Here is a 12,500-nt window from a genome sequence, read left to right as displayed (position 1 = left end):
CACACACACCACCGCGTACGAGCAGTGTGTGTATTCGTGTGTGTGTATTCGTGTGTGTGTGTTTGCAGTAATGACTAATTCATCCCTCCATCGCTCTGACGCTCGCCTCGGCTGCTGCTTTTTAAAAAATTGCACTTTTATTTGCATTTTTATTGGCCACTCTGAAAATGCCAGCAGCCAATCAGGGGCCCCGTTGCCTCTGTCTGTCTCTGATCCGCCCGGCGACCGGAGGGAAGCCTTTTAACGAGGTTTAATGTGTGATTTAGGACGACTGGGAGGGTGGGAGGGTGGGAGGGTGGGAGGAGGGACGGGAGTCGGAGGGAGGGAGGAGAGGTGAGAAGGGGGGGAGGAGGGAGGAGGGGAGTTATAGTGAGGGAAGAAGAAGAAGAAAACATAAAAACAGAGACAGAGCCAGAGATAAAAAGTCTTTATGAGCGTTGACATTTTTATGAACCATGTGTGTGTGTGTGTGTGTGTGTGTGTGTGTGTGTGTCTGTGTGTGTGTGTGTGTGTGTGTGTGTGTGTGTGTGTGTGTGTGTGTGTGTGTGTGTGTATGTGTGTGTGTGTGTGTGTGTGTGTGTGTGTGTGTGTGTGTGTCTATGTGTGTGTGTGTGTGTGTGTGTGTGTGTGTGTGTGTGTGTGTGTGTGTGTGTGTGTGTGTGTGTGTGTGTCTATGTGTGTGTGTGTGTGTGTGTGTGTGTGTGTGTGTGTGTGTGTGTGTATGTGTGTGTGTGTGTGTGTGTGTGTGTGTGTGTGTGTGTGTGGTCTTATCTTTCTATCTTTATGGGATCTTGAGGTGTCTAGAGAGTGAGAAAAGTGTGTATACATTTTTCATTTTTTGTTTCCTTTTTCCTTTCAACCCTTTTGTCTCCTTTCCTTTAATTTCCTTTGTTTTGTTTCCTTTCTTTTCCTTCTTTTTCCTTTCCTTTGCTCCATCTTCTTTCCTTTACTTCCCTCGTTGTTTCTCATCTTTCATTTCCTTTCCTTCCCTTCTCCCTCCTCCCTCCTCACCTCAGATTGTTTCCTCTCCTCGTCTTTCCTTTCCTTTCTTTTGCTGTCCTTCGTTTTGTTTTGTTTCCTTTCTTTTCCTTCTTTTTCCTTTCTTTTGCTCGATCTCTTATCTTCTTTCCTTTACTTTCCTCGTTGTTTCTCATCTTTCCTTTCCTTTCCTTCTCCCTCCTCACCTCAGATTGTTTCCTGTCATCGTCTTTATTTCCTTTCCTTTCCTTTTCCTGCCCTCCATCTCTTATCTTATCTCCTTTCCTTTCCCTTTTCCATATCTGATTTATTCCCACCCCCCTTTTTCCATCTTCTCCTCCCCCCTTCACCATTCTTTCTTCAAATTACCTTTCCTCTCATCCTACCTACCTCCCAACCTCTCCTACACTTTACTACACTCCTTTCCTCTTTTTTCATTTCCTTTCCTTCTTACCTCCACATGTTTCCTCTCCTCTTCTTTCCTTTCCTTTGCAGTGTTCTCTTCACTTTATCTCCTTTGCTTTTCTCTCCTCCAATCTCCAATCTTTTCCCGTCTTCTGTTCTTTTATATCCTCCTGTCTCCTTATTAATCTCTTTCCTTGTTTCCTTTCCTTTTCTTATACCATTTCTCTTGTTTCCTCTCCTCCACACCTCTCCTTTACTTTGGTCACCTTGTTTCCTTTCCTATTTCACATTTCCGGAAATCTTGTTTATCTCCCCCTTTCGTCGCTTCCTATCGTCTCCTTCTCCTTATTTACATTTTCACATCTGTTCATTTCTTTATTTCCTTTCCTACCATGTTTCCTTCAGTCACATTGTTTCCTTTCCTTTGCTCTCTTGTCTATTCCTTCCTGCCCTGTCCTTAATTCCTTTCCTCTGATTTCTTTCCTTGTTTCCTTTTCTTTCCACATTTGACATCCCATTTTATTCACCAAAACATTTATCAATCATTTCACATATTTACCCCGTGACTCCTCCTGTTATAATATAACAGTCACTTCTTTCCATTGATCCATGAAGTCATTCTATCTTCTAATCTGACCGTTCGTCATGAATAATTTAAAGTGGAAACACAACCAGTCTGACCAGTAACCAGAGAGTAACGACCACAGAGAGACAGAGAGAGCAACTGTTGATGTTTGGTTTCTGGAAACCAGTCAGAGTGAGACATCTTCACTCTCCCTGGTGCTCTTTGCCTCTTCACGCAGGTCCGTGAAAGTACAGAGATCGTTTACTGCAGACAGTGTCTCCCTCTGCTGGTCAGGAGAGAGAACTGCGGCTAGATAAATGTGAGGAAGCCACAGATAGACTTTCCCAAAGAGGACGGACTCTGCACCAAACAGGAAGTGGAAACAGAGCCACACTTTTTAGTAAAAGTCTAAATATGCCGCTGGAGTAATTAGTGAAACGATAAAGCCTGTTTGTTAGAAAACGATAAATAAAGGATGTGACGTCACGAGCTGGCACTTGACGACCCCGCCCATTTATCTGAGTTCATCCAATCACGCGCCGGGATCGCGATGAGCTGGCATTTTAACACCGGAAGCAGGACGTGTTCAAAATCAGGAAGGCTAAGCTAACACGCTAACTTAAAGAGTTCAAAGCTCAACAAGCGGCGTGGACTTTGATGTTCTCTGAGTTTGTGCTCGTGGAATAATCACAGGTGAGTCTCGTGTCTCCTGTGAACGTGACGCAGTTTGTGTTTAACAAGAAGTCTGAGCTAAAAAAACAAAAACTTTCCCGGGATGTAGACGGAGCCTAAAACTAGCTAACATGCTAACTCCAGTGCAGGGATAAACAGGGATGCTAAGCTAACATGTAACCTCAGGTGTTGCTGCATTATGTCAGAAAATAAACGTGACGTAATCTGCTTTAATTTCAGTATAATTTACAGTTACAGTAAAAACACGTAAAGTGAGATTAGATTAATATCTTTTAATGTGATTTAGCTGTTTGGTTCATCACAGGAACAGACTATTACCTGGATGTTTTCTGACAGATGTTTCGCTGCTTGTCGCATAATTCACTTTTCTGTTCTTTAAGAGTGAATTTGTGGTCTTAAATATGTTCTCCTTCTGCTGCACAGGTTTGAAAAGTGTCACAAACTGTTTAAAAATCGAGTTTAGTTTGACGTCATATCTTTTTTATATCTTAAACACAAACTCAAAGCTTTATTTATGTGTTTTAAATGTTAAAAACAAAATAAATATTCAGTTAAATTGAGTATTTGTGGTGTAATGTCAGCTTCATGTTACAGCTGCTCTGAGCGGCCACGCCCCCTCGAACAGCTGTCACGACAACCTTTGGATTTTGATGAGAAAAAGTGATATGACCGAGCAATCTGATTGGACATGATTGATTTAATGATTGACATCATGTATCCCTCCTCCTCCTCAGACATTTGGACTTGAGCTCTTTTCTAGTCTTCTCAAAGCGCTGTCACACCGCAGGTCACACCCTGATGGTAGAGGGCGCTGTCCATCAGAAGTAACTAATCAAAGCAGCAGGAGGAATTCGAGGTTAAGTGTCTCGCCCAATGACACAGCGGATATGTTGCTGCAGGAGTCGGGGATCGAACCCCACCTGAGCCTCAGCCGCCCACATGTCACACTAATTTTAGTTTTTTTTTAAACCTGGTTTGTGTCTCAGCAGGAATCAGGATGAGTCTGCAGTGGACGGCGGTCGCCACCTTCCTGTACGTTGAGGTCTTCTTCGTTCTGCTGCTCTGCATCCCCTTCATCTCACCTAAGAGGTCAGTGCTCACCTGTCCAGCTGCTCGCGAGTGAAGGAGACACAAAGGTTAATGGTTAAGTGTTTGAAAGTAGGGCCGGACTGATATCGATATTAGGAAGAGAGAAAATGTGATATTGAATATATCGGCTGATATCTATCTTCAGATCTAAGTTCTATCTGTAGAGAAAGAAAGATATATAGATAAACACATTTATAGTGTTGATCCCTCAGTTATCAAACACTCGTTAAAAAGATTTATAATGAAGAGAAGATGGCCGCTCAACTGGAAAGTAACTGAGCATGTACGTGCATCACCGCTTGACTCTCTGCAGTGATGATGTTTGTTTTAATCCATATAGCGCCCTCTAGTGGTGACAGAGAACTGATAGTGTACAATGAAACTCAAATAAAATTATATTTGAATCCTGAATAAAACTAGTTATATCTGTGATAGATTAGCCGATACCGATAGTCACAGGATAAGATGATATCGGCCGATTAATCGGTCGGGATATGACTGAAAGTATTTTGGTCACCCAATATTTGACGATATCTTTGATTTTTCAAGCACTAAAGTCAAACATTTGTTGATTTCAGGTTCTTTGTGGCTTTTGTCGTTTTGTTAAAACAGCATTTACTCTTTGAACGCTGATCTATTGATATAGATGAAACAACCTTTCATCATTCCCTGATATTTGTGCAGTAAACATTTTCCCCTAATACTCAATACTATAACTCTTTGCACTCTCATGCTTCTATTTTGCAATATTTGTCCATTTATCTATATTTTATCTCGAGTTTATTTCAGACATGTCTTGAAACGTTCATCGTCACTTTATGAATCCTGAGACGCTCGAGCTGAAGAAGCATAAAGTTCTTGTTCTTGAGTGATCAGTGAGAAACAGAGCAGCTCTCTCTGTGTGTGTGAGTCAGAGTTAAAGCGATCAGACCTCCTGACTGAAAACCTAATCAGCTGTGATGAACTCAGACAGAGACTTCACTGATATCAGAGGTGACGTCGGCGTGTTTTTATCACCAAACATTCTCACTTAAAACCAGGAAACTGATGAGAGAGACATTTAAAGGAGCAGTATGTAACTCTGCCCCCTAGTGTTTAAAATAGGTACTGCAGTCTAAATTCTAAACATCATAGAGAGCTGTCCCCCCCCCACCCCTCCTCTCTAGAGTGGATGCTCACACAGGTCACCATGTGGTGGACTCTGAAGCTTCAGTGTTTATCCAGCTCTGCATGGGTCTGTAAACCTTTCTGTGTTCTAACCTCTCTCCATTTTTCAAAAGCATCTCCAATATTGATCCTAGTTTGAGCACGTTTCTGCTCGTGGAGCTTATTAGAAACATGCAGAGGCTTTTTAGGTCGGGTACAATCACTTCTATCTGAACCACTTCTCTTGACCCGCATCCATCGCTCCTTAATGTCTGATCAGATAGTAAGATACCTTTAACCCGGCTTGTGTTTAAATAATTCATATATTAAGTTTTTACTTTTCTTAAACTAATGATTTATTTTTCTATGGCACTGTTTTGACTCCATACATTTTAAATGTTCTATATTCTGTTTCACATCTTTTCTCTCTTCAGTTTTATTTTGTCCTGTAAACTCAGCTGTGTGTTTTCTGCTCAGCCTGTAGGTGGTGCCACAGCTCCAGGTTTACTGAGCAGTGCTGTCCTGTATCTGCTGTGCTGCAGTCAGTGTTTATTATATTCTGTATTTAAATGTGGTGTTGTGTTTCTGAACCCTGCAGGTGGAATAAAATCTTTAAGTCTCGTCTCATTCAGACCATCGCTCTCTATGGAAACACCTCGTTCATGGTGGCCATCGCCATCCTCGTCTTCCTGCTCATCGGTACGTCAGGGTTTACTGAACCAAACCCGAGCGCTTGTGGGAAACATGATAACGCCAAGATACACACACACTGTGTTTAAAAACTCACAAATTTAGCGTCAATGATTTGCAGATGTGTGCCCGAATCTGGAATTTAGAAATAAAATAAAAAATATATATTTTTATAATTTTTTTTTAAAGACTTTCAAGAGCTCGATGTTGTGGATACATTAACACTTTGTGTGTGTGTGTGTGTGTGTGTGTGTGTGTTCAGATGCTTTCCGTGAGGTGAGGAAGTACAGCGTGACAGAGAAAGTCGACCTCACCAACAACCCGACCGCCATCGAACACATCCACATGAAGCTGTTCAGAGCTCAGAGGAACGAGTACATCGCCGGCTTCGCCCTGCTGCTCTGCCTGTGAGAGAGACACACACACACACACACACACACACACACACACACACACACTGATCTAAAAGCAGAGGGGGTTTTTTACAGTCAGATGGAAAGAATGAGCAGCTGTGTGTCACAGTCGGTATCACACACAAACACACAACTGCAGCTTGATCCTGATTGGACGACGTTCAGAGGTGTTAAACTGTCTTGATCCCTGATTGGCTGACCCCTCAGAAGGTCAGACATGGTTAAATCTGATTGGTTTCAGATGAGCTGGTTGTCAGGCTGAAAGTCTGAAAACTTTCCGACTGATTTCACTGCAGAACAAAACTCAAAGACAATAATTTTATTTTAATTCCTCGACGGTGGAGGCGACATCAAACACTCGAGCGAGGGATGTGACAGCACCTTGAGAGACGGCTGAAATCTCAACTTTACAACTTTTAGGACTTAATGATTATAAGAAGGGTTTAAAAAAATGGTCGGCTGATTTATAGACGTCTCTTTCCCGATTCACTTGGGGGAAAAGTATTTTTCGGGCCAATGGCATCACTTGACGCTGCAATACCAGGTCTGGCCACCATGTCAAATTGGCTTCAAAGGTCGGCTGACTTCCTGGGGGTTTGACGATGACATCACTGTGTAATCCTTGATGCCCACTGCTGGCGTCTGCTGTTAGGGAACGTGCAGACAGATGAGTACGAGTTCACACATGCAGGTGATTCCTGAACCAGCTCACATAACAAACCCCTCTGTTGTTAACCATCGCCAGGTCAGTCTGCAAACACCAGCTAGTGACCTGTCAGCAGATAGATACAGAACATACAGGCAGGAAGAGGAGCACCATGCATGAGAAAGATGGATCATAAAAGCAAAATCACTTCCTGCTCTTCACTTCCTGCAGCAGATTTCCTGAGCAGTCTTTTGAATAAAATATCAGGCTCTGCTACAAGGTTGGAAATCTGCACTGGTCACCCTCAAAATCCGGGTGGCAGTGGAATACTATAAGCATTTTAGATTTCAGATTTTACTGAGCAGTGTTATGTAATGACGTAAATTATTATAATCAAAGTGGCAGCTTGGTGAAAAAGTTAATTTCCAGCGTTTCTCCATGTTAATTAATAATATAAACAATCATGAGAATAGTGAGTGTGCTGTGCAGCCAGCAGGGGGCAGTAGTGTGTGATCGCTGTGTGTGCTGTGCAGCCAGCAGGGGGCAGTAGTGTGTGATCGGTGTGTGTGCTGTGCAGCCAGCAGGGGGCAGTAGTGTGTGATCGGTGTGTGTGCTGTGCTGCCTGCAGGGGGCAGTAGTGTGTGATCGGTGTGTGTGCTGTGCAGCCAGCAGGGGGCAGTAGTGTGTGATCGGTGTGTGTGCTGTGCAGCCAGCAGGGGGCAGTAGTGTGTGATCGGTGTGTGTGCCGTGCGGTCTGCAGGGGGCAGTAGTGTGTGATCGGTGTGTGTGCCGTGCGGTCTGCAGGGGGCAGTAGTGTGTGATCGGTGTGTGTGCCGTGCGGCCTGCAGGGGGCAGTAGTGTGTGATCGGTGTGTGTGCCGTGCGGCCTGCAGGGGGCAGTAGTGTGTGATCGCTGTGTGTGCCGTGCGGCCTGCAGGGGGCAGTAGTGTGTGATCGCTGTGTGTGCCGTGCGGCCAGCAGGGGGCAGTAGTGTGTGATCGGTGTGTGTGCCGTGCGGCCAGCAGGGGGCAGTAGTGTGTGATCGGTGTGTGTGCCGTGCGGCCAGCAGGGGGCAGTAGTGTGTGATCGGTGTGTGTGCCGTGCGGCCTGCAGGGGGCAGTAGTGTGTGATCGGTGTGTGTGCCGTGCGGCCTGCAGGGGGCAGTAGTGTGTGATCGGTGTGTGTGCCGTGCGGCCTGCAGGGGGCAGTAGTGTGTGATCGGTGTGTGTGCCGTGCGGCCTGCAGGGGGCAGTAGTGTGTGATCGGTGTGTGTGCTGTGGCGTTCAGCAGCAGCTGCTCGGTGACTCACAGCAGCCGTGCAGCATGTGATGCAGCAGCTGCTGAAACACAGACTGCAGGAGGAAGTGTTCCAGCATTTAGACCGAGCCCTGCACACACATCCTGCTGAGACGGTGAGACTGTGACCTGGAGCGCGAGTTTGTGGAAACTCTGAGGAGCAAGGCAGCTGATCAGATTATTTCAGGACGGCCATATTTGGCACCAAGAGAAATCGTCTGGTGTGGAGTGACTTAAAGACCGACGCGGGGGGTCACCTGAACGAGAGATTAAATCATTCAAACAGAAGCAGCTCTGAAAACAAGTCAAACATTAAAAACAGAGCACTGCTCCTTTAATCTGCCTTTTCTGCAGACCATCGGGTAGGGGCAGTTATATTTTTGCCCCTTGCAGTTGCCCCCCCTAACCCCGCCCGCCCCCCTGCTTTGAGCAGCCATGACATCACAGCATGCACAACACGTACAACACACACACCTCAGCCAGGAAATGTCAGGGGTAACTCTGCGTGTGTGTGTGTGTGAAGTGGGGAATGGCGTGTTTGACAGATGATGTAAGACACAAACAAATGTACAGTTGTGTTCAAAATAATAACAGTGTGATTTAACCCATCACTACATTTTTGTCCATTTGGTCAAATGTTTCCTCTTCATATGGTCATCATTTTGTCTGTTAGTGCATATGGCACACACTCTTTGTAAGAAAGTCTCTCTTGACAAACTTTGGAATGCACATTTTTCACGATCAAATATTGAATAATTATCAGGAATTGAACCCTTTAAATGCCAGAATCATGTAATCAAACTGGCATTTAAAGGGTTAAATTCCTGATAATAATTCAATATTTGGTAGTTTTGAGCAGGGCTGAAGTTGTTTAAGAGATTTATGCAAAAAAAAGTAGAAAAAAATATCAATCTGTTCTATTTTTATAGCAGTTTTTTGGAAGTGGACATTTCTGTTCTTAGAGACTTCAGAGGGTTGTAAATGAAACTGATGACTGAGGGTTAAAGAGGAAAAGGACGACAGACAAATCTGAAAAAATACAGAGTTGCTTCATGAAGATTTCATCAATGGTCAGTTGGAAATCACAGAAATGCGTAATGAGACAGCAACAGGATTCACCCTGATGACATCATCAGGGTCATTTCTGAAAAAAAACCTCCTTTAGAGCTGGAAAACATCAGAATAAACGTGCTGTGCAAAATGTCTTGTTTTTTGTGACCTCACTGACCACACGTGTGTGTGTGTGTGTGTGTGTAGGTTACTGCGTCGTCTGGCAACTCTGCTCTCCCAGCAGGCCACACTCATGGCGTCAAACGAAGCCTTCAAGAAGCAGGCGGAGGGCGCCAGCAACGCCGCCAAGAAGTACATGGAGGACAACGAGCTGCTGCAGGAGGTGATACACACACACTTATTAACACACACACAGAAAGGTAACAGTGTGTGTTTCTCTGTTTGTGATGAATCTTCAGAACGAGAAAGAAACAGATTTGTGTTTAACATTTGAGACGCTGCTGTTGGCCTGCGGGGGGCAGCACTGACCTGCAGCTGCTCAGGCAAACACTGGAAGTATTCATAGAGTGACACAGCGTGTCTCATTCACAATGTGCACACACACACAAACACACACACGCCCACCCTCTCACATAGTTTTTGCGGTAATCTGACCTGGGTTTGTTCAGGGTGAAGAGATCACTGAGTCGTCCGCTGCTAAAAGGAGAGATTGCTTCATCTGCATGTGACAGTCACACACACACACACACTCACACACAGACACACACACAGTGGGTTGTTGTGTTGAAGTTCTGTCAGCAACTTTTTTAAGGCGGCTTTCCTGAACTCTGTCTGATCTGATGTCGGTTTGTTCCTCTGCACACACACACACACAGACTGCAGTGTGCAACTAAATCATAAAGAAACAGAAAGTTGTCTTCAGAGTGTGAAGAGAGAGAGAAAGTATCAGGACTGTTTTTAACAAACTGATGAAACACAGGGCGGTTTGAAAACCGTTTTAACAAACAAGTTTTTTATTAGTGAAAACCTGCGCTGCAAACCGTGTGCGAGCGTAGTGAGGGCGCTCGTGGGAGTCAATCATTATGAATCAGCTCTATACAAATAACAAGTGTTATCTCAAGGCACTTTAAAAACAGCATATGGGATAAGATGCAGGAAGGATTTCTCCTTTGTATTCCTGTTGTCCACACTTCCTCGCCGCTGATGTGGAGGGCGGAGCAGGCCATGCATGAATGAGGACGGCGGTGGTTGTGGAGTGACGGCGGTGAAGTTGTCTGCTGCCCTTTCAACTGTGACACACGTGTGTGTGCATGGGCGCTTATGAAAGAAACATTGATGCTGTAGTTAAAATAATTACTGACAGAACAGCAGTATCACAGGAATGTGCAGTGACGTTGAGAAAGTGTTGCAGTTTGTTTATTTCCAGGCAGAACATGCGATCAGCTGACCATGACTTGACTCTCTATTGGTGGATCCTGGAGTCACTCAGTAGTCTGTGTTATCTATATTTTACATATTGGATGAGAGGTGGTTTTGTCATTTTTATTTTTGCACATTATAGGCAGAGTGGTATATTCTTAATAGCTAATTAACACCCCCCCCCCCCCCCCACACACACACACACACACACACACTCTGGGCTCCTTCCTCTAGTGTTGAAAAATGAAGCCGATGCTGAAGTGTAAAATCCTGCAGTTCCTCGAGTGTCCACTAGAGGCTGGGAGCACAGGAAGTCACATACACACATGTATTTTGTTTCCATGTTGTGTAAATATTGTAGCATGTCCTGGACATGCAAAAAGGGGTGAATAACTTTACTATAGCTAACGGAAGCTCACCACCCATTAGTCAACTAGTCTCCTCTTTCCTAGAACTAAGTGAGAGCTCACTCCCTACCAGCCGCTAGTCACCTCTTTCCTAGTACCTGGAGCTATGTAAAATTACTCCTCTAACACCCTTTGGAGGAGAGAGGACTTGTTATAATCACAGCCCTAGGATTATCTGCCTAACATTCATTTCTAGAATAATTAGATTGAAGAATAACCCCTGGTACAGGACTCTAGATTACCCCCCGGAGAGGGAATAACTGTAATCTCTCCCTGCTAGGATGTAAGGTGTGTATGAGGTGTGTAGTAAAAGTCAGTAGAAGTGTGCCGTGGTGTGACTGCTCAAGCTTACCTTCCGAGGTTCACGCGGTCCTTATGAGAGACTCCGGTCTTTGTGGTGTAAATGATTTCAGTCAGAAAATGATTTCAAAAAGTTTCCGAAAATGTATTTAAAAACTTCAAATGATATTCCAAATGCAAATACAAAACAGTAAAAGTAAAAATGTAAAAAGTAAAAGCAGAGAGAACCCCGATCAGCTTTTCCAGCGTGTTTATAGCCAGACGGTCTCTTTTTTCCAAGATTCTGTAAAACCTCAACAAATCATATTCGCAGAAACGTGATACATCCACAGTTGATACCAAGTTCATAACACAGGTGATACTAAGTTCATACATGGTTTTAGCTTGAAGACCGTGAATCAGGCAGATTCACAGAAACGCTATACGCCTACAAGCTCGTATGTGGTTTTGCTCAAAGTATGGCACACTTATCCTGACCTCACAGGTGCGTAGGCACCGTGGGTGTGTGTCGGATTGACAGGAAATATAAAAGCAAAAAAAAAGTAGTTATGACTATATGAATTAAATGATAAAAAGATTAAATGATAATAAAAGAAAAAGTAAATATATGATAAAAACAAATTCAACAATTGCATAACTCTTTCTGATCTTTCAACAATATAAACATGTTAAGTTTTATTTTTTACCTCGTTAACTTGTGAATTTCCTGCAGGAAACTCTGAAATTACCTTTTAACTCCTGCAGCTGTCGAGAAAACATGTGAACAGTCTTATGTTACTGTGTGTGTGTAGCTGCAGACCTACAGACCTGCAGGAAACACACGTGTCGTCTCTATTTCTGACCTGATGCTGTAGTTTCACTGCAGGCTGTCAGTCAAGGTGACACAAGCGTGCGTGCGTGCGTGTGTGTGTGTGTGTGTCTCTTCACATGTAGTCACACACTCTGACATGTTGCAGTGAAGGCCTCATAACTCTCATCAGATATTTAAGAGACTGAATTCCTCTAAATGTGCAAACATGGCGTTAAATCTTCAGGAGTGTGTGTGAATATAATTTACAGACATCAAACTCAAACTGATGTTCAAGGTCCCGTGTCCACCTGGCGTTTTTTTCTGAGTGCCAGCGTCTTTTTTTAATGAGCAGAAAGCGGCCGCCTGGAGAAAAAATGCAGCACCTAGCGTCTTTTTTTGCCCAGTGCTCCATCTTTTTTGTGCCGCCGCTCTAAGCGCTCAAGTTGAAAATCTTTCAACTTTTCAGAAAGACACTGTTGACGTCCCCGGCGCTCATTCATACAGCGTCCATTATCAACAGACTGTTGTCATGGAGACAGGACGGACGTGCAGCCCTTTTCTTCTCAGCGCTTCATGCAAACTCTCCAGAGCGCACACTCAGTGCTTCTCTGCCTGGAATAAACGCCAGGCGGACCCGGGGCCTTTATTAGATT

General features: G+C 44.2%; 1 protein-coding gene across 2 annotated transcripts in view; it reads left to right on the top strand.

Annotated features, from left to right (window-relative positions):
* Window positions 1-2,483: 2,483 nt before the first annotated feature.
* The window catches only part of bcap31 (B cell receptor associated protein 31), a 16,920-nt gene continuing 6,903 nt past the window's right edge, over window positions 2,484-12,500 (top strand). The window contains exons 1-5 of one of the 2 annotated variants that reach the window (XM_061058457.1): window positions 2,484-2,641; window positions 3,628-3,730; window positions 5,475-5,575; window positions 5,829-5,973; window positions 9,178-9,313. In XM_061058457.1, coding sequence (XP_060914440.1) covers window positions 3,639-3,730; window positions 5,475-5,575; window positions 5,829-5,973; window positions 9,178-9,313 — 474 coding nt within the window. In that variant the 5' untranslated portion in view covers window positions 2,484-2,641; window positions 3,628-3,638. The remainder of the gene's footprint in view (window positions 2,642-3,627; window positions 3,731-5,474; window positions 5,576-5,828; window positions 5,974-9,177; window positions 9,314-12,500) is intronic. The other variant, XM_061058455.1, reaches the window with a different exon arrangement.

Source organism: Labrus mixtus, chromosome 15 (genome assembly GCF_963584025.1).
Source record: "Labrus mixtus chromosome 15, fLabMix1.1, whole genome shotgun sequence".
NCBI classification, from domain to species: Eukaryota; Metazoa; Chordata; class Actinopteri; order Labriformes; family Labridae; genus Labrus; species Labrus mixtus.
This window is presented reverse-complemented; position numbering and strand designations above follow the sequence as displayed.